The following is a 26,721-nucleotide window of genomic DNA, read 5'->3' on the forward strand; positions in this document are numbered from 1 at the left end:
CATTGGCCACGAGCCACTGGTGGATGTACCTCACCATGGCGGGCACCTGGAGAAGGAAGGGGAGACTTGGAAAGCTGCTGGAGGAAGGAATGTGCCCAGCTGCCCCAGAGAAGTGCTTCCCTTGCCACCACACTGCCATGGCCTCAAAGGCTCCCAGGGAGCAGCAGGTGTGGCTTGGGAGGCCAAGCAATTGCTGGGAGAAGAATAGCCAGGCCACAGGCTGCTTACTTGCTTTGGGCTGGAAGGACCCTCCTCCACAAGCATATCCAGCAGGGCAGCGCTGGTCTTGGTTTTGAAGATGGGAGAGGAGACTCTGAACACGGTGCCCATGGCGCTGCTCTCTTCCTCCCGAATCCTCTTCATGAATTTGCAAACCATCTGCAGCAGAAGGGCAAGAAGCCCGGGATACTGCATGGAGTGCTCCGAGCACAGTGCTGGGCTGAGCAGTGCCAGCAGGCCCAGCCCAGGTGGGGATGGCTGCAGGTACCTGTACTGTTCTGCGGAAGCGGCCACGGGTGCGTTCCTGCTCTCGTGTGCGCTGCACGGCTGCACCTGGCAAAGAGCGAGCGCAGCCCGAGCTGAGGGGCTGCGGGAGAGGCCGGAGAACACAGCCCAGCCCTGCGCTGCCCAGGCAGGGACAGCCCCGCGACGGCCCAGGGCACGGAGCACGGCTGTGGGATGTCTGCCCGGCCCCTATTCCAACCTGTCCATGGGCATGGCCCCAGGGGATGGGATGGGATGGGATGGGATGGGATGGGATGGGATGGCATGGCATGGCATGGCATGGCATGGCATGGCATGGCATGGCATGGGGCCAAGCTGGCTGCAGGCACCAGCCCTGTGGCCCAGCTCTGCCACTCACCCTTCTGCCGTGGCTGGAACTGCTCCAGCTCTTCAGGCTGCTGTGCTGGGGCAGCTCCAGGGCCTTCTTTCTCCTCCTTCCCCCAGGCCAGCTTGGGCACGCTCGCAGGTCTGAGCTCTATGACACTGCCTGGATTCATGGCTGCTTGCAGAAGGTGAAAAGGAAAAGGTCCGAGTCAGCAAGTGCTGCAGTCGTGCCTTGAGGGCACCTGCAAGAGTGAAGTCTTGGCAAGGCTACAGGACAGCAAGTCCTGCACTCTGGTCCTGGGGGCTCCAGCCACAAGGACAGGAGGCTCCTGTCAAGGGCAGTGAAAAGCAAATGCCACAGTCTGCCCTCGAGGGCAGCTGCAGAAGAGATGCCTCGGGAAGGCCAGGGGTCACCAAGTGCTCTGGTCTGGCCACGAGCTCACCTGCAGGAGTAATACCTCGGGAAAGCTCTGGGTCAGCAAGGAACGAGTGGCTGTGCGAGGGCTCCTCACAGCACCGCTCTCTCGCGTCCTCTCTCGTCGTGTGCACCGAGCACTGTGGAGTGTAACTGTAACTTGTAACTGCCAACACCTCTGCCAGAGCGTGTCACCAAGGGCCCTTGGAATCCCTGTCCCGTTCCATTCCACGGTGACCATGCTGCACCGTGTCACCAAGGGCCCTTGGATCCCCTGTCCCGTTCCATTCCACGGTGACCATGCTGCACCGTGTCACCAAGGGCCCTTGGAATCCCTGTCCCGTTCCATTCCACGGTGACCATGCTGCACCGTGTCACCAAGGGCCCTTGCACGCACTGCCACCTGCCCTGGGGCCACCCCCAGCCCCCCAGAGTGGCCCAGGGTGGAAGGAATGCCTTGCCCCGGGTGTGTCAGACAGCCCAACAGGATCTTTAGGAAGGGCTCAGCCCATCAGCAAACGCTGCCCTGCTCTGCGGGCTCAGAGCAGCAGGAGCCCCCGCAGCTGCCGACGCAGCCGCGGCGGGAAGGGCACGGGGCCTCCACAGAAGCTGGCACGGCCTCCTCGGGACACGTCCCACATGGTGGCCATCCTGAGCACGGCCGTGGGACACAGACCAGGAACGTGTGGGCCAGGGCAGGAATGCTGCTCTGAGCCCTGGGGCCCGGGCAGCGCTGACAGCAGCAGGTGAGGCACAGTCCCCGCCCAAGCAGAGTTCCCCCGAGCCCTGGCAGCACCGGTGCCCATCTCCTGCCCAGAAACCTGTGCCCCAAAAGGGCTTCTCTGCCAGAGGGCAGCCAAAGCTGGTGTGCACTGGGGGCTGTGCTCCGTCCTACAGGGGCTGTTGGTAGCAGCACTTGGAGCAACTGGGGGCAACATTTGGTGCGTGTCAGATGTTTTTGCTCCTTCCCAGAATGATTTTTTCATGGAGGGGATTAGCAGCAGCACAGAAACACCAACAGCTACTGAACTTCACAGGACAAAGAGACTCCACCGAAACACTGCCATGTTTCCTTGTGCTTTTGCGTCTTTCTTGCACTCTGAAAGAAAAAGAATTGGCCCAAGCCCTGCTATTCAAATCTCCAGCTGCTGTGTGTCTTCCTGTGGCAGCTCACTGCAAACACAACTGGCTGCCTGCTCAGCTGGGCAATGGACGGCCACAAACAGGGAGGGCCCTGGTGAACATCTCTTTGGTCTCGTGGGGCAGCGAGGGCACAGGAGACAAAGACTGCTCCTCCCGAGTTCATGGGGCAACAGAGAGATTTTATTTCCCAAGCCCCCCCTTACACAGGGCATTTGAAAGACCAGGCCTGGAAGCTCTCATTGGTTTGAGCTCCACGCCCCTTCAGGTTCTGGCCGTGAGGTGCCTGCAGTTTTGGGAGATATTTGATTGGTCAAGACCCCTGTCAATCATGGTAACACCTCACCCTTCTTTTCTTTATAAAATTCTGTTTATTGTTCTCTGTCACCCATCTGCAAGGGCCCTTTGCAAACATGGGGACAGAGGACAGCGTGCATCTAATTTACACTGGAGCTGCAGCATTCCCCTCCAGGAACTGTTAGGGGAGAACTCAGGCCACAGGCATAACGCTTCTTGGTTACAAATTGAACTTATCTCTAAAAGCAGAAAGCTATTTAACCCTGAGCCCATTTAACACTTGGAGAAAAACCCAATTTTAAAAAACAACCTTTAAGCACTTGATCCCTTGGGGAAAAACCAAACTTCCAGAAAACAATCTGTAAACAGAAAAACTGTTTGCAAACTTGAGAAATAATTTGTAAACAAATCAAATCCATCTATGAACTGTCCATGAGGCAGGTGATCATTTGTAATGCTGTCTGTGGTTTCCAGTGTCCATATTTTAGGCAGCTGTATTGTACTGTTGTAGGATTTATTGTAAAACATGAGAACAGACTCAGAGGGGAGGAGGGTATACCCTCAATTCAACCCCTTTCCCCTTTTTTCTTTGTATAAAAATAATAATAGGAACAGAACATGGACTTTGAATACTATTAACTTATGCAACGTTTCATCCACATTTACTGAAAATATTTGTCTTTATCAGCCAGGTTCAGGGTGAAGAACTTGATTGGGAGATGTTTTGATCAGGGCAAGGAACTTGGTTGGGAGACATTTTCTGTATTTATATTTTATCTAGTGCAAACCATATACTTTTTTCCCTTTGTTAGAAGTTAGAAATTTTGTTATTGACTTTAATAGCTGACTTTTCACTTTTAAAATTATGACAAGTGGCAGAATGTCAGTGAAAATCTCTGCAACTGCAATTTGCTTATGATAAATCGATGTTCTATGTGTACCTCAGTGGATATTCTTTGAATCATACCAGTTTATCTTAAAGCAATGCAAGAATAATTACTCGAATATTAAGAAAAGACATGTTAATGCACATACTAGGACTTCTTTAGGACAATGATTTACTAAAATATGAATATCAATCTAATATCGATATCCAACTGAGATGGACAAAAACACTCTAAGAGTTTAAAGTTAGAAAGTGTATGTTTATTGAGACAGCCAGGCAGTACCTGGGATAATTCCCTAATGCACACTGCAAAAATCACAGGTGTTACAAACCTTTTATATTTACAGAAGTCTTGAATACACAAAATATGAATGCATATTCATATCCCTGTCACTTCCTCTGATCCGCTTCACATGCTAATTGGCAAAAAGGCAATTAAGCATGTGTAGTTCTGTTCCCTGAAATGAGTCAGGGGTCCTTTTTGGGGAGGGGTCTCCAAAATGAGGAAGTAAAATAAGTCTTCCTCGTTCTGGCCTTTCTGCCTTTCCCATGCACACGTGACAAATGAATCCTTGCCGTTTTCCTGTGCTTAATGGATCCCTAAAGTATGGGAAGTCTGCAACTGTTTTTGTGTCCCTGAAATCTGTTGATCACATTCTGTTTCACATGATAAGCACAGCTACCCAAGCATAAAGCTGGCAAGCAATGAGTTAATAGATCCTGGATATCTTATCTAAGATCCAGCTACTGTTAACTATGAACAAAGCCGATTTATCTACTTCCGATAAGTCAGCAACATCTAATTTAACTATCATCTTAACTTTCCTAAAATTCTTAATTCTTCAAAATTAATGTCTCACCGGGATTGGGGACAGGGAATGGGAATGGGGACAGGGAATGGGAATGGGGACAGGGAATGGGGAATGGGAATGGAGACAGGGACTGGGAGTGGTGACAGAGACAGGGAATGGGGACAGGGACCAGGAATGGGGACAGGGAATAGGACTGGGAATGGGGACAGGGACAGGGAATACGGTACAAGGATAAAGAATGGGGTCCGGATTGGGATGGGAGCAGGATGGGAACGGGACAGGGAGGACACGGGAACAGGCAGGGGCCAGGGGAGTATGGAAGGGGAGTAAGGAATGGGGCAGCTTCTGCAGGGGATGAGGCGTTGGGATGGGGCACATGGGGACAGTTCCAGGGCAGGGGATCCTTGACCAGCTGCCCAGAACCTCCACCAGGGTCTCCCAGGGCAACTGGAGCCGCTCAGCCTGGGGTGCCCAAAGCCCTGAGAAACTCCCAGGTCCCTCCCAGGAACCCCCAAGTCCCTCAAACCCAGCATCCCCCACATCCCCTGCAAGACCCCCCCATGTCCCCATCCTTGTCTTAGCTCAACATCTTTATTTTTACCTGCTTTTAAGAGTTTTGAAAGGGCAAAGAGAAATGAAAAGAAAATCCAGGCCACGGGGAGCCAGGAGGATGTGGATCCCCCCAGCCGGGTGTCTTCCCAACATGGATCAGCAGCACCACGGGTCACTGGGGCTCTGCCCACCGGGGCTCACTGGGGATCATCCAGCACGGATCCTCCCGTGGGGGATGGAGCTGGAGCAGCGCACGGAGCTCTTCCCACACTGGGGCACTCGCAGGGCTGCCCTTCGTGGTGCCTCTGCTGGTTTGGGGTCAAGGCTGAGCTGTGTAATGAGCTCTTCCTACACTGGGGACATTCATAGGGCCTGGAACTTCACCAGAAAGAGGGTTGGGATGTGCCCTGGTGCCTGGGACATCACCAGGAGCGAGGCTGGGATGTGCCCTGGTGCCTGGGACATCACCAGGAAGAGGGCTGGGATGTGTCCTGGTGCCTGGGACATCACCAGGAGCGGGGCTGGGATGTGCTCTGGTGCCTGGGACATCACCAGGAGCAGGGCTGGGATGTGCCCTGGTGCCTGGGACATCACCAGGAGCGGGGCTGGGATGTGCCCTGGTGCCTGGGACATCACCAGGAGCGGGGCTGGCTCTGATCCTCTCCGGTGCCTGGGACATGACAAGGGGCGGTGCTGGCTGGGGTTTGTTTGGTGCCTGTGCAATCCCAAGGGCAGTGTCACAGCGGGGCAGCTCTCAGTGTCCCCAGCAGGTCACAGTGTCCAGGGCAGCCCGTGCCAGCGGTCACTGTGCACACGGGGCAGGCTGGGCTGGACAGGGGACGGGGCAGAAACGCTGCCCCAGGACTGGGGTATCCCCCTGCCTCTGGGGCCCAGCCCCTGCTGGGAGCGCCTTGGGCAGGGCACGGGGCTGCTGCTGGGCCAGGGGACAGGCCGTGCACCCTGTCCCCTGCTGCTGGGCCAGGGGGACAGGCCGTGCCCCCTGTCCCCTGCTGCTGGGCCAGGGGGACAGGCCGTGCCCCCCGTCTCCTGCTGGTGGGCCAGGGGTGTTATGGACAAATTCAACTGGGGAGGCTAATTATAGATAAATCAATTACCAAGAATTTATTAAGCAAGTGGTATTAAGCAAAAGAACAGCGCTGGGTGGCCAGGGAGCCTCTCTTCCGCCACGGCGCACCTTCCCCCTTTTACCTTTTTGTTTTTATAGTCCCTTTTTATTTCCGGTTGATGTATTTTCTCTCTGTGCACTCTGTGCCGGTACAATTGGTTCCTGGGGGGTCTTTTTTTCTGCCCTTGGTGGTCATAGGAATGAAGGCTCCTCATCTTCCTTGCAGATTGTCCTTGGCCTAAAAGTTAACTTGTATATAATTAGTTACACAGTCTTCTATGCTAGTTGTATTCCCTACTCAGTTCAAATTCTTATCTTCTTTATCGCTTGTTTTGATGAACAAAGACATTTTTATTAATTACAATTCCCCCTTTTTCTCTTTACCAATTTGTTCATTAAAACGCTTTAACTCTTGGTAGCTTAAGACCAGGATTTCATCTACTTCTAAGTCCCTGGGCAATGTTTCCTACATATCTCTAATAAGTGTTAGATGAGCTGCCTCTAATCTTCTGTTTACAATGTAGATGATTTTATTAAAAATGTAAGGTCTGAAAGTTAAACTTAGTAACAATAATGTTACGGGACCTGCAATCTCCCTTATACAGAATTTCTCCTTGAGTGCCATACCCCGGAATTTTACACCCCTCAGGGTACCATGAGGTCTTTAAAAATTTATCTGGATGGGTGACAGCCTGGGCGGTTGCTATGGCTTCACAGCCCCAATACCCACACAGATATTCCCCAGGATAATGACAATATCCCCTCCAAGGATTGGAACTAGGACACCAATAGGTAGCCCGGAGTTCAGGTTTACTCCATCCCCACATAGAGTTTATCAAGTCTTTGTTAGTAACAAAAAAATGGGAGCTACAGTGGTGGCATTATGCTTAACAACTTTCCCTTGGTCTGTTTTGGTCAGAGTCCAATTAAATGGCTGGTGTGCATAGTCCCCTTGACCAGGCCAGGTACAACATATAACTAATATGCACAGAATTTGCCAGCAAGGGTGGAGTCCAAACAGCCCCAGGATTTGATTATCATTATCTCCCCATTCCCAGTGTTTGTTTTGACCTGTTATTGCCAGGCTCACCTTTACCCTTGGGAGATCAGTACCCTTGAGGCAGTTCTTGAAATACTTTGAATTATCCCAGTCTGAGGGCTCTTTCCTCCATCGCTTCTCATCCCTCTGCCTCGCTCGCCGACTCGGTTGCTCCAAGCCGTGAGGCGCACCATCTTCTCAGCAGCAAGGATATTCTTCAGGAGGACCCTTACTCTGTTTTTGTTGCCTCTTTTTGAATGATTCCCAGTTTTTATCCTTCACTTGTGGTGAGTCACACTGAATCCCAGGTAAAGTTTTCCAGCAATTCCCTTTTATAATTTGAACAATTAGGGGAATTGGTTCATTGGAGTGGAAACAACAATTTTCAGGCCTAGCCCCCTTAGTAAACACCTCCCACCACTCTTGGGATTCCCTTGGTAGGGTCCCGTTCTCTACTCCAATCCTTAGGACTGACTCTGTCAGTTCTCTTTCTAACTGATAACACCTTTACAAATACCCCTAGGAGGAGTGCCTCTGTAACTATGGACCCACCACCGTTCCTGGCAAATTTTACAAATATAGCATACAAAAGGGTAACAATCACTATCCTTATTTGCACAATATACTCTAAAATCATTAGTTATAGGATATCCATAGTCCAATATCTCACTCTACCAGCTGTTTCGTACAATTTTTACTGAGTCCACTCAGTCCATTTAAATGTGACCTTAAGGTCCCCGGGCTGGCTGGTTATTCTCCAGGGCTCTTCAGCAGCAGCAGGAATTGCTCCCTTTATTTGGCTCGCATGGGTCCACCCCTCCTCAGCGGGGAGTTTCTGACTGCAGTTTCTGTAGTGAGTAAAACAACATAAGGGGTTTCCCAATTTGGGGTTAGTGAGGTTTCTTTCCAGGTTTTTATTAACACCTTATCACCTGGATTTATATTATGGATTGCTAGGTCTAAAGGAGGTTATTGCACTAGTAACCCAGCTCTTCTAAGCCCTTCCTGAGCCTTCACAAGTTGCATGACATATTGGTTAATTTGTTGATTATTTATTTCAGGGTGATCTATAGGAGAATCCATGTCATAAGGCATCCCATGAAGCATTTCAAATGGAGAAATTCCAATATCGGTTCTGGGCTGAGTTCTTATATTTAACAAGGCTAAAGGTAAACATTTTACCCAAGATAACTGTGTTTTATACATCAATTTAGTTAGTTGTTTCTTAATTTTCCCATTTACACTTTTCACTTTACCTGAGCTTTGTGGATGTCAGGGAGTATGATATTGCCACTTTGTTCCTAGAGCTGTAACTACTTCTTTAATTATTTTGGAGGCAAAGTGTGGCCCTCTGTCTGAGTCTAGTACTTCTGCTAGTCTGTAGCAGGGGATTATCTCTTCTAATAGTATTTTTACTACTGTTTGTGTACTTGCCCTGGAGGTAGGGAATGCCTCTACAAAGTGAGTCAAGTGATCTATTATCACCAATAAGTGTTTATACCTTCCTACTTTAGGCAAATCAGTAAAATCGATTTGAATGTGGGAAAACGGTCTATGTACCAATTCCCGTCTCCCCCATTTCCCACACCACTCAGGATTTCTCACACCTGGGTCTACTCCTGGGTCAGGGTCTCTTCAGCCCCTCTAGAAATCTCAGCCCTCATTCTAGAGAGACTGCAGACTGTGTAGAGAAAGTTACCAGATTAAACACCAGGAAGATGGTCTCTTTAACAATCAGGGGAAACTGAATATTCTTTAATAGGGAGCTAAGAGATTCAGAGGAGAAGAAGGAAAGCAACGGCTGAAAAGCCTCATCCCCTGCTTCCCCTCTAACAAACTGGCTGCACAACCATGACCATGAGCCATGCATTCCTGGAACAGACTTCAGCACCTTCATAAACCCCCTGGATGCCATCACACCCTAGCACAGCCTGATGGATATTCTGGTCAGTGCCCTTCTACTGCGAAAACTACGTATTAGGGACAATACTAGAGCTATTCCTAGATAAGAAAATAAACATAGAGACCATAGAGGGATTAAGATCTCAAAAAAAAACCCTAGGGACCAGGAACACATACAGGCCTCCGCTCTAAAAGACACTATGAATTCAAACAACAAAGCCAGTAACTGCTCCATATTAACACAAAGTAATTGGAACCAAAATATGATTAGAACTGGGTTTGGTTTTTTTTTTCATTCTCTCCAGCCACGAGATGGGCAGCAAAATATTTGTTCTAGTTTGGGGCAAATTTGGGAGAAAAACCTCTGGAAGGAGCCCCCAGAAAACAAACCCCCATGGCCCCTCCCCACCCACCTGATTCAGGAAGAATTTTCTCTGAGAGAAGTGGAAAAGGACCTGTTTATTTAACAAACAAAACCCTTCCCAGCAGTAAAAAAATGAACAACACCAGATGACAACAAAACTCTTTCACCACTCTGAAGAGATGACAAATCCAGAAAGTCTCTCCTGGGAGTGGTCACCCGGGTCTGGGCGCTGGGGATTGCTCTGGGCACGGGATGGCTGCTGCGGATCGCAGAGCGCAGGCTCTGGGTGCTCCTCGGTGTTTAGAGGGTCCCAGTCCAGAGCAGGCTGGATGGTATTCAGGAAAGGGAAAGGGAAAAGAAACAGTCCAGGGAAAGAATTGGACTGCTTAGCTAAACTAATTTAAAAAGCAAAGGCAAAAGCAAAAGCAAGCAAAAAAGCAAAGCAAAGCAAGCAGAAGCCAGCAAGCAAAGCAAAGCAAGCCAGCCAGCACTGGCCTCTTCTAGACAGCAGAGCATGGGGGGAGGTGAGCCGGCCGATAACAAGGCAAAACAAACCTTCACTTTATGAGTCAGTTCTGAAAGCACAGAACATAATATCAAACATAAACAGAACACACGATTGAGGATACAAACACCATAACGTCACCCTTGGACATTCCACCCCTTATCTCCATATCTTTAACATCATGTTAAAAACTCTATCAAGTTAAAACTTCCATCTTTCACTTACTCATACACATTTCCTTCCATCTCACTTACTCAAACCTTTGACACACATTTCCTTCTGTCTCATGTCTGTGTGTTTTCGTTTACAGACACTGGCAGTAACATCCAGCAAACAGTGATATTTGCATTTGAGTCTCACCCCACAGTCAGATCCCCCTGAGGTACACATCGTGTTGCTCCATCTCTATACATTATCCACCATGTACAACCTGGTCCCTGAGCAAAGACAATCCCACAAATGGGTTTGTCTGTACTCGAGGCAGAATTGATCCACACTGATTTCCCTAACAAACCTCTGGCATGTGCCACTGGGACTTTATCTCCATCTACTATATTCAGGGGCTCAGACTGGGCAGGACCTGCTCAACTGGTGGAACCTCGGCTGTTAACTAACCAGGTGGCCTTTGCTAAATGTTGCTCCCAATTTTTGAAAGATCCTCCACCCAATGCTTTTAAGGTGGTTTTTAACAGTCCATTGTGCCTCTCCACTTTGCCTGCAGCTGATGCATGGTTTGGGATGTGGTACACCCACTCAATGCCATGTTCCCTAGCCCAGGTGTTGATAAGGCTGTTCTTGAAATGAGTCCCATTTTCTGACTCAATCCTCTCAGGGGTACCATGCCTCCACAGGACCTGCTTTTCAAGGCCCAGGATGGTGTTACAGGCTGTAGCATGAGACACAGGGTCGGTTTCCAACCATCCAGTGGTGGCTTTTACCATTGTGAGCACGTAGCGCTTGCCTTGGCGTGTCTGGGGCAGTGTGATGTGGTCAATCTGCCAGGCCTCCCCATACTTGTACTTGGACCACTGCCGACCATACCACAGGGACTTCACCCCCTTGGCCTGTTTGATGGCAGCACAGGTCTCACAGTCATGGATCACCTGAGAAATACTGTCCATGGTTAGATCCACCCCTCGGTCTCGTGCCCACTTGTAGGTGGCATCTCTGCCCTGATGGCCTGAGGTATCAGTGGCCCATTGTGCTCATAGCAACAGCCACTGGTTGAGGCTCACAGTCTGGTTTAGCTGCTGGCTTAGGCTCCCTGTCTGGTTTAGCTGCTGGCTTAGGATCCCTGTCTGGTTTAGCTGCTGGCTTCCAGCCGGGGCTGTTGGCTGCAGCCTGAGTGACTGGGATCGCTGCTGATTTATCTCCCTGCCCCCCTTCCTCTATCTGCTGCCCTACAGTATCTAGCAGGGTGTGATAAGCACATGCCAGGGCCCAGCTTGCTGCAATGATCCCAAAACTACTTCCCTTCATGGATATAGAGCTTGCCCTTCCCTTTCTCTTTCCCCCCTTGTTAGACTATGAGTAACACAGCAATTTTCCTCAGGGACCGGCTCTGGGATTTCTACCTCTTGGTTATCAAAATCTCCCCCTTGATCTAAATCCGGGTAGACTGCGGGTGGTGCTGGTCGGGGTGGAGGAGGAGGAGGTATGTATGGTAGAAGGGGTGCAGTTGGAACTTCCTCAGGCTTTTTATTTTTCTTTTTCCCTCCCTGGGTGCTTAAGGCAAAACATTTTGCTCTTGTTTCCCCCACTATCCAGAGAGCAGCATACTTGCTCTCTTCCATATCAAAAGGTTCTTTAGAGTTTACATAAATGTTTAATGCCTGGCAAATCCAGTCCTCGAAGTTTCCAAACACTGGCCAAAATAAATTATCACTACAGATTTGTTTTCCTCCCCATTCTTTTATACAATAATGTATCATTTTTGCCCTAGCCTTCCCTTTCCTTGAAGGATATTCATCCCAAGATTTTATCATTAGACCCAACGGACTGTCAGGGGGGATCTGGGGAAGCGTTACCGGGGTCCCCGTCCCCATGGAAGCAGAGGGCTTGCTTTTCCTCTGTCCCATCTCCCAGGACACCTTCAGGCACACACACACTCGCGGCCCCTGTTGGTGCCCAGCCCCTCGCGGGCTCTGCAAACCGCACTACTCAGAGCTCTGCCCGTGCCTCGCCCTACAAGGACGTCTCACGCGTTATGTCCTGGGATCCCAACCCCAACCCAGCGGATCCCCACTTTTATACTCACGCTGTCCTGCATATTCGCCCGGCTTCGTGCACAAAGATTACGGGGTTACTGGTATCCCTTGTGCTCAATACCGAATTTGGGTTCGTCGGTAAGGGTCTGGGAAGGAAAAGCCTGCACCAGGGCCACTGCAGAGGCAGCGGGGCGCCTCCCTGATTAGGAATTCCCACCCAGTCGCCCTTACCCGAGTCACGGCACCAAATTTGTTATGGACAAATTCAATTGGGGAGGCTAATTATCGATAAATCAATTAACAAGAATTTATTAAGCAAGCGGTATTAAGCAAAAGAACAGCACTGGGCAGCCGGGGAGCCTCTGCTCTGCCACGGAGCACCTTCCCCCCTTGACCTTTTTGGTTTTATACGTCCCGGTTGACGCATTTTCTCTCGATGCACTCTGCGCTGGTGCAATTGGTTCCTGGGGGTCTTTTTTTCTGCCCTTGGTGGTCAGGAATGAAGACTCCTCATCTTCCTTGCAGATTGTCCTTGGCCTAAAAGTTAACTTGTATATAATTAGTTACACAGTCTTCTATGCTAGTTGCATTCCCTACTCAGTTCAAATTATCTACTTTAACACTCATTTTGATGAACAACGACCTTTTTATTTATTACACCCACTCTCTCCCAGTGCCTCCCAGCATGTCCATCTCTCTGCTGCCCTCGAGCTCCCGGCCCGGCCCCGGCCGCCTGTTCCCATCCAGCTGAGGTGGTTCCAGGGCCAGCAGGAGCTCTCTGTGGTGGCCACCAACGTGGTCCCCAACGGGGACTGGACCCACCAGCTCCTGGTGCTGCTGGAAACCCCAACCCGGGCCGGGCTCACCTCCACCTGCCAGGTGGAGCATGTCAGCCTGGAGCACCCTGTGAGATGACACTGGGGTACGGGGGAGGAACTGGGGATGCTGGGAGAGCCACTGGGATGTGCTGGGAGCAACTGGGAGGGAGTTGGAGAGAGCCTGATTTCAACTGGGAGAGGAGGTTGTAGGTTTGGAAGGGCTAAGAAGGGGTTTGAAGGATACTGGGGAGGGTGGGATTGGGTTCTGAGGGTCCTGGTGGGCACTGGGAAGAGACTGGGAGAGGATTTGGGGGTCCTGGGGTAGTTGGGGTGACTGGAAGGAGGCTGTGGGATCTTGAGAGGGACAGGAGGGGCTTTGGTGGGTCCTGGGGAGGTCAGGAAGGGATCAAGAGGGAGGTTTCAGGGGATCCTAAGTGGGCTGGGAGTGACCTGGAGGGTGCTTGGAGGGGCCTGGGTGTCTGTGAGATTTTTTGGGAGATCCTGACCCCTGTGGACCACCCAGAGATGTTGCTGGATACTGCCACAGCAAGATGCTGACAGGAACTGGAGACTCCCGAGTTGGGTTCTGTCTTCCTGGCACTGGGGATCGGGTTCTACCTGCGCAAGAATGTCTGGGGGGTCCCGTGAGTCGTGTCCCCCCTCCTCTGGAGTGTGTATGCTCCCGGGTCCCCCAGCCCGGTATCACCCCCTTTTCTCTGCCCACAGAGCTCCTGAGCCACTGGCGGCCGCAGCCCCTCCCCGTGGCCTCGGGCCGAGCCAGGACCCCCCGCTCAATCATGATGCTGATTTTGGGGGGGTCGTGTCCCCCCAGCCCTGCTGTCACTCTGCCCCTGCCCCCTGCTCCCAGTGTTCCCAGTAAAGCTTCCCAGTTAAACCCAGCCCAGTTCATGGGGGCACTGGGGAGGGACTTGGGGGGACCCCACGGCGGGGCCGGCCCTGGGCAGGGAGGGCGGGTCCAGGTGGGGAACACTGCCCGCTGCGGGTCTGCCCGGCAACTGGTGAGTCATCAGCCCCGCTCTCGCTGATTGGCTGACTCTTCTCCACCGCGTTCTCTCATTGGCTGAGGAGAGGCCCGGCAGTGCAGAGAAGGAACGGGAGAGATCCCGCCCCGAGCACCGGCACGGGGACAACAGACCCGGCCTGGGCACAGGGAGGGAATTTATTACCAACCAAACCACGGCAGCACCAGGAGAAGGGAAAGAAATCCCTCCAGCACCTTCCCCCACCCAACGGGGATCACCCACAACAGGGTTATCCACCATGGAGAGACGGGGACATCCCAGTTTAGAGCAAAGCCAATTTTATTGAGTGTACCAGGTGTTTATACAGGGATTTACTTGTATGGGGCTTATAGAGGGCTCTGTTTTTGGTAACAATTTCCCATTTGTTACACATTCTTCGTGACATCCAGTAACCTGGGAACATTTATCTTATCACAAAAACTCACAGACTATTTTTTCTGGTCACTTCTTGCCCAGGGAGACTTAAACTGTGTCTGTGTTTCCCACAGTTTCTGCTCAGTCAGGCCTCAGATATCGGGCCCCTTGATCAGCTCCATTGCTTTACTCTCTGTTTTATTCCCCATATGGGGGCACCAGGGCTCTGCCCAACGGGGGTCACTGGGGATCATCCAGCCCGGATCCTCCCATGGGGGATGGACCTGCAGCAGCACACCAAACTCTTCCCTCACTCCAAGCTCTTCCCTCACTCTCTTCCCTCACTCCAAGCACTTCCCACACTCGGGGCACTCACAGGACTTCCTTTAGTGATGCCTCCGTTGGTGTCTGATCAACTTTGAGCTCATGGAGAAGCTCTTCCCACACTTCCCACATTCGTAGGGCCTCTCCCCGGTGTGGATGCGCCGGTGCACGGTGAGGCTGGAGCTTTGCTTGAAGCCCTTCCCGCAGTCAGGGCAGCGGAAGGGCCTCTCCTCTGTGTGAATCCGCTCATGTAGGAGGACACTGGAGCTGGTCCGAAACCTCTTCCCACACTGGGGACACTCGTAGGGCCTCTCCCCAGTGTGGATGCGCTGGTGTGTTCTCAGGCCTGAGCTCCTCCCAAAGCTCTTCCCACATTCCAAGCACTCATAGGGCCGTTCCCCAGTGTGGATCACCTGGTGCTGGATCAGGCCAGACATGTCTTTGAAGCCCTTCCCACATTTCCCACACTCGTAGGGCCTCTCCCCAGTGTGGATGCGCCGGTGCACAGTGAGATTGGAGTTGTGCTGAAAGCCCTTCCCGCAGTCGGGGCAGCGGTAGGGCCTCTCCTCTGTGTGAATCCGCTCATGTACGAGGAGATGGGAGCTTCTCTGAAACCTCTTCCCACACTGGGGACACTCGTAGGGCCTCTCCCCAGTGTGGATCCTCTGGTGCTCGATCAGGTGGGAGCTCCGGCTGAAACCCTTCCCACATTCCAAGCACTTGTGGGGCTTCTCCCTGTCATGAGGCTTCTCCACCAGCTCTGAGCTCTGGCTGGATCTCCGCCCGCCTTCCTGGCTCAGTGGGGCTCTTTCCTCCCTGCAGCTCCCTGGGCTGGGTTTGCAGCTCCTCCTCCTGCAGCATCTCCGGGGCTTTTTCTCCTCCTCCATCCAGCCAAGCCCTAGCAAAGACAAATCCTGGTTTGAGGGAAAAACAAGAGAAGAGCTCCTTGGACTGGAGGTTCCTCCTTGCCCAAGTTCATCTCAGGAAGTCATTGGGAATCTTGTGTCTGTAAGAACCTCCAAAACACCAAGATTCAGACCAAAAATCCCACAAACTTCAAGACACAAATCAAAAACTCCCCGAACATCACAAGTCAGCAAAAACCTCCTTCAAAAGATAAAGATTCAGCTGCCACATAAAACCAAAGCACCAACATTTAGCCCAAGAAAGCTCAGAAACACCAAGATTCACCCCGTGAAAATCATGGATCCTCCTCCACAGTCACCTGCTACATGTGGGGGGAGCAGCGCTCCTGGGGCTGGGGGAAGGCTGCAGACACAGGGAGGGGTGGAACCTTCTGCTGCTTCCTCTTTCTGCTCCTCCTCCTCCTGTGTCTCTGCTCTTCCTCACACTCCTCTTCCTCCTGCTATTCCTCCTTCTCCTGCATAATCCCACCCTCTCCTGCCACCTGCATCGTTTGACCATTCTGTTCCTCAAGCCTGCTTCTCCTTCCCTTCTCCTCCTGCCCCCAGGCCCAGCACCCACTGCCGGCTCCCTCTTCCCCCCAGCCCCACAGCATCCCAGCGCAGGGGCAGGGATGGAGCTGGGGCAGGTCGGGCTGGGGCAGCGCTGGGCTCTCGGCCGCTCCCGCCCGCACTCGGTCCCCACTGCAGCCGCTCCCGCCAGGACAGCGCGGGGGGGCCCGGCCTTGGCGCTGCCCCACTCCCACCTCCCCAAATTCCCCTCGCGGGGCCATGGGGCCGAGGGGGGGCGCAGGTGGGGTCCAGGTGGGGAATGCTGAGATAATTTTAAGAGTGGGTCCCCAAGAAGAAGAATTGGAATTTGTGGTAGACACAGGGGCAGAATGAACCTTTCTGTTAAATATTCCAAAAGGTTATAGTGTAAGCAAAGATACCGTAATAGTAACAGGAGCAAAAGGAGAGTTTCACAGTACCCGTTATTAAAAATGTGGTAATAGAAGGAGAAACTAAATTTTGGATGAGAGATGTTTTCTTGGTCCCAGGGGCAGGTAGCAATTTATTGGGACAAGATTTACAGGTGAAATTAGGAATAGGGGTTGTTCCAGAAGATGGGAAGATGACAGCTAGACTTTTAAAACTAGGCCAGGAGGATGGAAGAAGAATTAACAAGGAAGTTTGGGCTGGGGAGGGAAATAGGGGAAGATTAAATATTGACCCCATAAAGATTACAACTGAGGAAAAAAAAATTGTCCCATACATGTACGGCACTATCCTGTATCTTTAGAAGGACGGGAATGTTTAAAGCCAGTAATAGAAGGACTAACAAAGGATGGGACATTAGAACCTTGTATGTCTCCCCATAATACCCCAATACTCCCAGTAAAGAAGCCTGATGGGAGCTATAGACTGGTGCAAGACTTAAGGGAGGTTAACAAAGGAACTCAGACCCGCTATCCAGTGGTACCAAATCCTTATACTCTTTTCAGTAAAGTTCCTCCCCAGCATCAGTGGTTTAGTGTAGTGGACCTTAAAGATCCCTTTTGGGCTTGCCCATTAGCCCAGGAGAGCAAGTTATCTTTGCTTTTGAATGGAAGGACCCACTAACTGGAGAAAACAGCAATTAAGATGGACAAAACTACCACAGGGGCTTACAGAATCCCCAAACTTATTTGGACAAGATTTAGAAACAATACTACAAACTTTCCCCACTCCCCCTGAAATACAAATTATCCAATAAGTGGATAATCTTTTACTTTCTGGGGAAGCTGAAGCTGGAGAGGCTACTATAAAGCTTTTGAATTTTCTTGGGGAAAAAAGATTAAGGGTATCAAAAGGGAAGCTGCAATTTGTAGAATCAGAGGTAAAATATCTTGGACACTTGCTTAGTAAGGGTAGTTGGAAGCTCAACCCAGACTGAAACACAGGGATTCTATCCCTTCCCCCTCCCTCTTCAAAGGGGGAAATCAGAAAGATACTCAGATTATTGGGATATTATAGATTGTGGATTGAAGGATATACACAGGCAGTAAAATTTTTGAATAAAAAAAACTGACAGAGGGAGATGATATAAAATGGATCAAAAAGGGTAATGAAAAACTAAGAAAAAAGAAGTTAAAACTAGCCCCAATATCAACTTTAAGCTTACCTTCACTAGCAAAACCCTTTCATTTGTATGTAAATGAAAAAAAGGGGGTAGCTCATAGGGTTTTGTTTCAAGAGTGGGGAGGAGTAAAGAGACCCGTGGCTTATTTATCAAAGATGTGGGATCCAGTAAATCAAGGCTGGCCAGTGTGTATTCAAGCTATAGCAGCTACTGCAATCCTAGTAGAGGAAAGTCATAAACTGACTTCTAGAGGTAAATTAATTGTAATTGTGTGCACACCTCATGCAGTACTAAATTTCTTCCAATTTGCTTTGTGATTTTTATCTTGAAATACATAACTTACTGTACTCTAGGATTGAAAAACTAGTTTACAGCTGTGACATAGCAAAACCTGCTATTAATTTGAGTCAATGCAGGCTGTTCAATCAAGTGTTCTCAGTGTGTAAAGTTAAAATAAAGGTAACACCAACTGCTTGGTAGGTCAATGAGAAACAATTTTCCTTCCAACCAGTCCTTTTTCATGTACCCAAATGTGTTTTGCTTTCTTAGTTTTTTTGTTTTGTTTGTTTGCTAGTTTTTCTGGAAGTGCTAACTACTTGCAGTGTATCTAGAACAGCAAATAAAATTGTGCATACAAAACACTTGTAAAAAAATAGGGTTCCTTTTTTCCCACAATGGGAGGTGGCTACATATAGAAAAGGGAACCTACAAAGCTAAATGAAGAAAAAGTTTCAGTATCTTCTAATGTAAACAATTTGTTACTTCCAGCATCACAGTGGGTGTGTGACACACACATATGAAAAAGATGGTGAGGGAGATCTCTGTTTACTACAGTTTCCTATTTCTTGAATGAGTTAGAGAGCTATGAAGCAATTGTGATTCCTTGTGTGGATTACCCAGGCCTGCAGGGAGGGCTTGGCCATGGTTCCCTCTGTGCTGCAGGCAGCCCTGCAGCGTGGCAGCAGTGGCTTGCCTCTGGTGAGTTTGCAGGCAGGGTGCTCCAGCACTGCAGTGCTCAGGGGCAGTTTCCTATTTTGACACCAAAGCTTAAATTCAAGAGTGCCTCTTCCCATCCAGTTATTGTTTGTACTGTAAGAACCCCTTCAGAGAGTGTCTCCTGGCAGTCAAAAAGAGAGTATTGCAGAGATAAATTCCTTACTTGCTGTCTCCCCCACTGTATCCACATTTTGTCTATTCCCTCTTCAAATTATAGATTTGTAAAACTCATGCTCTGTGTCCTCAGATGCCCTTCCCAAATCAAACCTTGGCTTCTTTGCAAATTACATTGCACTAACAAGCATTGCCTTAAATTTTTTATTGCAGGCAAGATCACTTCAGAAGTAAGTTTTTGTTTACCTTGTTCCTACAACCCTTTCAAGTTTGTGAATGGAAAATTGTGACAGCAAAATAAGTCTTTAGTTTTAGCACTGTCAGCTGTGGGTAGCTGGTAGCCCTTGGTGGAGGGTGCCGTGAATTAAAGGCCTGCAGAACACACATAACAAAAGTAATTAAATTTGTAAGGAAGTTGAAAAAGGAGGGAGAGGTGATTGGCAGACTCACCTCTCCAGGATGTAGGACTAATGTTAGAAAGTGGACTGATATTGGAATGTGGATGTTGAAATGTGAAGAGAGAAAAAGAGAGCGAAAGAGAGAGAAAGGGAGAAGAGAGAAGAAGAGAGAAGAAGAAAGAGAGAAGAGAGAAGAAGAGAGAAGAAGAGAGAAGAAGAGAGAAGAAGAGAGAAGAAGAGAGAAGAAGAGAGAAGAAGAGAGAAGAAGAGAGAAGAAGAGAGAAGAAGAGAGAAGAAGAGAGAAGAAGAGAGAAGAAGAGAGAAGAAGAGAGAAGAAGAGAGAAGAAGAGAGAAAAAGAGAGAAAAAGAGAGAAGAGTGAAAAAGAGAGAAAAAGAGAGAAAAAGAGAGAAAAAGAGAGAAAAAGAGAGAAAAAGAGAGAAAAAGAGAGAAGAGTGAAAAAGAGAGAAAAAGAGAGAAAGAGAGAGAAAGAGAGAGAAGAGAGAAAAAGAGAGAAGAAGAGAGAAGAGAGAAAAAAAGAGAAAAAGAGAGAAAAAGAGAAAAAGAAAAAAAGAGAGAAAAAGAGAGAGAAAGGGAAAGAGAGAGAAAGAGAAAGAGGGAAATACGCCCCAAAGTTCCCATACCGCAGCTATTTGTAAGTTCTCCCCCATTCCTGCTAGACAGAGTGACAACAAGGGGAGGGGAGTGAGGAAGTACAGTCAAAGGCAAAGCTGTGAAAAAGAGGGAGAGCTGGACCACCAATAGAGATAAGATCAAAGCAGAGATAGCTGACTCTCACAATGTGCTTTATTTTTTTAAACAAGACTTCTTTTTTTTCCTTCTGATTTTTGTTATTAAGGAAAGGAGGCTTTTGTTCTGAAGAATGGGTCTGTAAGACTAAAACAGTTGGATGTTGCCTAAAAAGCAAAAAACCAAGAGATGTGATACATCTTGTGTTAAATTTGGGCTAGTCTTTTTTTTATTTAACTAATTATAGCTCACAAGAAGAAGAATTGGCCTCTGCAGCAATTAGCACAGCTGGATACAAGAAGAAGAAGCAGCTACAGAAAAAGTTTTTAGTTAAACCCAGAAAGTTTTGAAGAAAACTAATAGTGAAAGTTAATGCAGTATTGTTTTTCTTTTCTTTTAACACTGTGTTATTAAGAAGTCCTTTTCAGGTACTACTAAAGCAGCAATCCCAACCATGGAAAAGAGGGTGAATTCATGCCAGCAAAATAAAAGAATTTGTGAAGAAACGTGAGGAATGGACTATCACATCTAAACCAGGTGATACCAAATTGACTTTCAACCAGGACTGGGTGGTAATGGTTTGGGAAGACCCAAATGATCCAAGGCAGGTACAAAGAATAACACCTAACTGAGAAATAAGGCAAAGCTTGCATCACTGGTTCTAAGCCCTGCCTGAATAAGCTCTGAGACGCCTCTGACACCTCCTTGGCAGAGGAACACTGCCACTTCAAACAGGAGGATCGGGAGTGTTTGAGTCAAAGAGTTCTGATAGTCTGGCCTTAGCCTGTGACTTGTACAGGCAAAAAGGGAAATTACCATTAATACTATGCTGTATACTTTATTTGATTCATCCCCATATTGGACATGGCAGCTGGGTTATAAGTGAATGTTTAAATTATGAGAATAATTGGCATTGTAGCTCACAAAATCTATGTTCTCGTGGCAAGAAGTATTGAGTACTGAATCAATCCCCTATACAGAAAGACCTCAAAAACTGAAGTAATAAATTGCTTTTGTAGATGGGAATTATCAATGCCTGTGGACTGAGAGATACCTGAGGAATGGTGGAAAACCACAGTTAAAAGGTGTCAAAAACAATTTGCCTGGAAATGAGTAAAAAAGGAGTGACAAGGGAAACAGAGGGCAAGCCTGGGTTGAGCACTGTACTCACCAGCGAGAAGATCACACGTACCTGCTGTGGGCAGCACCCCACAGGCAGGGGAGGTGGGGGTATAAGCCAAGCCAGACCTCTGTCATTCCTGTTTCTGTCTCTCATTTGTTGTCTTTTCCCTTCTGAGATAGCAGCAAGATCGTGTCACAAATGCTACAGAAAGTATCACATGGAAAGAAACCAAAGTTCCTTTTTGTTACACACACCCATGTCAACAGCCACTGTTATAACCCATCCAAATTAAGTACCTGCAGGAAAAAGGGGGAAAATTATCACATTACAAAGAACTTAGGAAAAAGTAGTAATACTTGGGGCATGGAATGTCCAAAAGGAGAGATGGATTTGTTTTACATTTGATCTTAGAAATATAGTCCAATATAGTCCAAGATTCAGTAAAGAGATAAGTAGTAAAAAAAAAGGTAAAACAAGCACAGTAGTCTAGCTCTGTGTTAACCCCAAATTATATCCTGAGTCATATTAAATGACTCCAAGCAGTTATAGAGAAGATAATAAACAAAGCTGCTCAGGCATTGGAATTAATATGGAGTCTGCAAAGCCAAACATCACCTGCAGTGCATTAAAATAGGTTGGCTTTACGCTATTTATTGGCTAAAGAATGGGGTGTACAGATTGTTGAAAATAGATGGCAATGAGGATGTCATCCTGGAAAAAACAAAGGATATCAGAAAAAAATTATGACCCAGGTATCAGTCCAAAAATGGGAAAATAACGTTAAAAACTAGCAGGTGGGGTAATGTATTGAGAATGGGATGGTGGAAGAAATTAGGATTCTTCCTTTTATGTGTTACAAGTGTTTTGATATTTCTTCTTTGTTTAATCCCATGTTTTATTTGATTACCAACAGAGTCCAAAGAATGCAAGAGGACAGGAAATATTCTTTATAAAGCATTTGGCTTGAGCAGTAAGAGGTGGGATTGTGAAAAATGCATATTTATGATTGGCTTTTCGCAAATGGTACAATGAATATTATATGTGTCATGTTAGAAAGTTATGCTGTATTAATTCCCTTACGTATTGTGTTAAGTATAGTTTTAGGTTACAACATTATGTTAAAATAGAGATTATGTATGTGGGGGGAGTTTTCTTTTTAGGAATGAGACGCTCCCTTCGAAGAACACCTAAATCTTCCAAAGGAGAGGAATTTATGGCTTCTGATCAGGAGAAGCTGATTTCTTCAGGCCTTGCTCAGACTTGAAGACGCCAGGGGATTAAAGGGAACAGTTGACATACAACAGAGTTTCTTGTTTAGAATAGGATGTATGCATAACCATGAAGGATGTATGAATATGCAACAAGTGTCTTGGTTCAAGTGTGATTCCTTTGTTCACAAGTCAAGCTTTTCTTGACTTAGGGTCGGAGAGCATCTGGACATCCGTAATTCTTTGCTCTTTTTGTCTTGTAATTGTCCTAACTCTAATTGTATTATTATTTTTAAAACCATTTTATTACTATTAAACTTTTAAAATTTTAAAAACCAAGTGATTAGAGTTTTTCAAAATTTTCAAAACTAGATGAGATTTAAAGGTGACCCTTTAACTCATAAACAATAAATAGATGATTTGAAGGAAAAAAAAAAGCAGCAGGTGTGGAGGGGGGGCACAACTGAGGCTGCTGAAGGCTGCTGTGGAAGAGAAGCTGCATTCCAGGCACCCAGGAGGAGCTTCAGAAATGCAAATTAACACTGCTGGGGCAAACTGGGGACAATGTACCTGGCTCTTCTTGCCTGGGGCAGGAATTGGCTGATTCCCTCTGCCCCTCACCCCAAGCTCTGCCTGCTTGCTCAGATGGAATCTGCACAGCTGAAGGCAGAGCCCATGCTGAGGATCTCTGACTCTGCAACAGAAATGGCTGAAGCTGCAAAGGGAAACAGCAAATGGAGAATGTTGGAAAAACTTCACTAAAATAAGGGGGGGATCATCCCTCTGCCCACTCCAACATCTGCTGTCACTGTCTGTGCTGTACAGGGTGTATCAGAGCACTGGGGGTTTTGCTAGAACAAGTTCAGGGAAATCAGTTGGAATTCAAGTATATGATGAAGGACTAAGAAAAAAAAATGGTCAATTGATGCAGCCCCAGCTTGAGGGAGCGCCCAAACATGGGGAAAAGATGAACGGCCACCAGAACAAATCCTACAACACCATGGACCAGCCCCTGGGAACCAAAATGATTTTGTGAAAAATGCATGTTATATGGCTCTGTGCAGATAGTTACTACATGTATTATGTTATAATGATAACTTGTGCTGTATGAACATCTTAATAGTATGGTAAACGTAGCTTTGTAGATAAAATTAAGCTTTAGTACTTAAAAGAGAAAATATGCATGTGTGTGTGTGGGGGTGGGGGGGAGGTTTAAGGAATGAGAACACCTAAATTCCCTCTAGGAACACCTAAATTCTCCAGACAAGAGGAATTTATGGTTTTCTTACTAGAAGAAGTTAATTTCTTCAGGCCATGCTCAGACTGGAGGATGCCGTGGGGATTAAAAAAAATAGCTGACATACAACAGACAGAGTTTCTTGTTTGAAATAGAATGTATGCATAACCATGAAGGATATAAGAATATGCAACAGTGTATTTTTTTAGGGGTGATTCCTTTATTCACAAGGTATTCTTGTTGTGGCTTAAGCACCCAAGAGAGCACCTAGACATCTGTAAGTCTTTGCTTTTTAATGTCTTGCAATTGTCCTAATCCTAAATTTTTATTAGCCTAATTGTATTTCTACTTCTATAACCATTTTACTAGTATTAAACTTCTAACATTTTAAAAGCCAAGTGATTGGCGTTTCTCACAAATTCATATCAGGAGACAGAGAACCCATTTTTCATTTGAATGGCATAATTTGATTACAAGCTGTCCTCAGAATAAGAACCAACCAGACAGCTCCAGCTCCTGACCTTCCTGCCGACCAAGCCACTGAAATGAGGAACACAACATTTCAGCAGGAGATGGGATCAGATTATCTGTGAACAGAAAAAGGAGGAGTTTGTGGAAAACTAAATGGCTCAAACTGCTGTTGGCAAAGAGATGACAAGGGAAAAGTGCTGAAAAAGATAAGAAAGGAAATAGGAGAGCAGTTTATGTATTGGTCCAAACATGGAAAGGATGGGAATGGGACACGCTTTCCTGGCTCCCCAGCACACCAGGGGTTAAAGGAATGCTGCTTCTCCTCTTCTGTGCTGCAGCAACTCTCATCTTTTTACCATGCTCCACACCTTGGCAGTGCAGCTCATCCAGCAGCTGAGCCAGGGCATGCAGGTGGCAGCCAGGCCTCCTGATCCACAAACGGCTACAAAAGGACAGGGAATGAGGGCACTGAGAATAATCCCAAAACCAAAGAGGACCCGGGAAGAACAAAACAGAGTCAAGGAGTGAATCTGCAGGAGATAGGGCCAGGCACTTGTAGATAAGGGGAGAAACCATCAGTTCAATTAATTGTTACAAGTTGACCCAGACAGCTGCTCAAAGTCCCGCTACATTCCCGAACTTCGAGGAGAAGAACAAAGACTAAACACAGCCATGAATATCGGCTGCTATACAAAAGGAGGGTGCACATTAACGAGGACAGGCTCCAGGCGCATCGGGAAGTCGGAACCTTCCAAGGAACTCAGCCGGTGGGCAAAGGCAGAGGGAGATGCGGCCGGGAAGATGAGGATAAAAAGGAGGCTGCGGACTACAGCCACGGCAGAGAGCGCACGGCAAATGCCCCACGGCCTCTGCCCCTGCTCGGCAATAAAGTCACTTTGACAGGACTCCTCGCTCTCCCCCGGGCACACGAACCTCCGGCGACGGGAATTTCCCCGCCCGCTCCCGGCCGCGGGGCAGCCCCTCTGTCCTACCCACAGCAGCCGGGCCGAGCCAGCGCTGCTCCGGCAGCGGCTCCTGCCCGGCCCCGGCGGGAAGGAGACCGCGGGCAGCCGCTCCCGCAGCGCCCTCAGCCCGGGGCCGGCACGGGCCGGACACGGCACCGGCGAGCCGCCGGAGCCCCCTGCCGCCCCCTCCGCCCGCAGCCGGCCCCGAGCCCCCGCAGAGCCCAGCGCGGCTCCCACCTGCGCCGGGGCCGCCTCCGAGCTCCGCCGCCGCCGCCTCACCGCGCTCCGGCCGCTGCCGCCGCTGCCGGGCCCGCACAGCCGCTCGGCCAATGGCGGCGCTGCGCGGCCACGGCCGCCCTCAGCCCGCCGCCGGGGCCGCGCCGCGCCCCGCTCCCACCAATCAGCGCGCCGCAACCGCGACTGACGGCACCGGCGGCCAATGGCAGCGAGCTCGGGGCGGGCTCTGCGCACGGCCCCGCCTCGCCCCGCGCTCTCGGCGCCCCCGGGCTGCGTGAGGGGAAAGCCGGAGATGAGGAACAGCCCCGGCACGGGCCCGGGCCGAGCCGGGATTGAGCTGCCCACACAAACAAACTTCTCCGCGCCTCCCGCCACGGCTTTCCCGGCCCTGCGCCTCCCGTGCCTCCGCCTCTGCGGGAAGCCCAGGAGCCTCACTTCTCCTGCCCCTCGTTAGCGCATCAGTGCTTCGCTTTGATTTCCCCCAAAAAGGGAAACCTGCCCGAAGCCCTGTGGGTGGGTGGGGCAGGGGAGAGATTTCTGGCAGAAAACTCCAAAGACTCGGAGCAGGAGCAGGAGAAGTCAGTGCAGAGCCTTAAATGCAGCTTTCCCCACGCCTCCCTGCTCCCAGCTGCACCTCCTCCCCCGGCAGGGCAGGAGACAGGGAATGGGGCCATGCTCAGCTCATCCCCCGGGGCTTCTCCCTCTGCTCAGGGACAGGAGTCGTTCCCTGCTGCACCCTGCGCTCTCTCCCGGCCGAGACTTCTCCAGGAACTTCTCGGAGCGGAGTCCATCCCCTGGGCACAGCCCCCTCCGAGTGCTGCAGCGTGGGTCACTGTGCCACGGGCTCAGTCCTGCCAGGACAGGCTGCTCCAGCGGGGCCCCTCTGCCCGCGGGCTCACAGCCTCCTCTCAGGCATCGCCGAGCTCCAGCCCGGCTCCTCCAGGGGCTGCAGGGGATCTCTGCATCCCCATGGACCTGCAGGGGATCTCTGCATCCCCATGGATCTGCAGGGGGATCTCCGCAGCCCCATTGTAATATATGTTATGGAATAATTTGTGCTTATGTAAAATATACATCAAGTCAGTTGTGCTTGTAGAAAAAGATTCTTAAAGTTCTATATGGCCAGTGGCTGCAGCCGGGGCTGGAGAAACCACAGCTGGAAGAGAAAGAAAGACCTAATTTACAAATGAAAAAAAGTAGCTGGGTGCAGAGATGGGCTCTTTCCGGGGACAATCCAGGAGACACCCAACGTTTAACCCCTGGTCTGCCGGGGAGCCAGGAAACCAGGCACACGGGCATCCCGCCCTTGCAGCTGCTGAGGAGGCTGCTGGGCTGTGCTTCAGCAGAGGAGATGGAATGTGGCTTACCACTCTGTCCTTCTCTAAAAACGGAGAATGGGTCAGGAGGTTTGGGCTCTGAGCACACAGCAGCCTGGCCCAGGCACAGGCCGTGGTGGGACAGGGGCACAGGAGCCTTCTGTGACTGACCGTGGCTCTCTGGTTTCTCTCTGCAGGCTGCCAGCTCCTCATGCCATGGAAACGGCCCCACTCGGCCTGCCAGTCTGTGAGGGCTGGAGGGCTGTGTAACT

At 49.4% G+C, this 26,721-nt stretch overlaps 2 protein-coding genes across 2 annotated transcripts in view; both read right to left on the reverse strand.

Annotated features, from left to right (window-relative positions):
- LOC146764075 (olfactory receptor 14J1-like) overlaps nucleotides 1-26,721 on the reverse strand; it is a 99,143-nt gene that overhangs the window by 33,732 nt on the left and 38,690 nt on the right. The gene's annotated exons all lie outside the window — the stretch shown is intronic.
- The window catches only part of LOC146764076 (uncharacterized), a 43,238-nt gene continuing 30,718 nt past the window's right edge, over nucleotides 14,202-26,721 (reverse strand). The window contains exon 2 of the mRNA XM_085565404.1: nucleotides 14,202-15,180. Within this exon, the coding sequence (XP_085421530.1) occupies nucleotides 14,675-15,180 (506 nt within the window). The 3' untranslated portion in view covers nucleotides 14,202-14,674. The remainder of the gene's footprint in view (nucleotides 15,181-26,721) is intronic.

The sequence above is a fragment of the Lonchura striata genome, chromosome 36, assembly GCF_050655825.1.
Source record: "Lonchura striata isolate lonStrDom1 chromosome 36, ASM5065582v1, whole genome shotgun sequence".
NCBI classification, from domain to species: domain Eukaryota; kingdom Metazoa; phylum Chordata; class Aves; order Passeriformes; family Estrildidae; genus Lonchura; species Lonchura striata.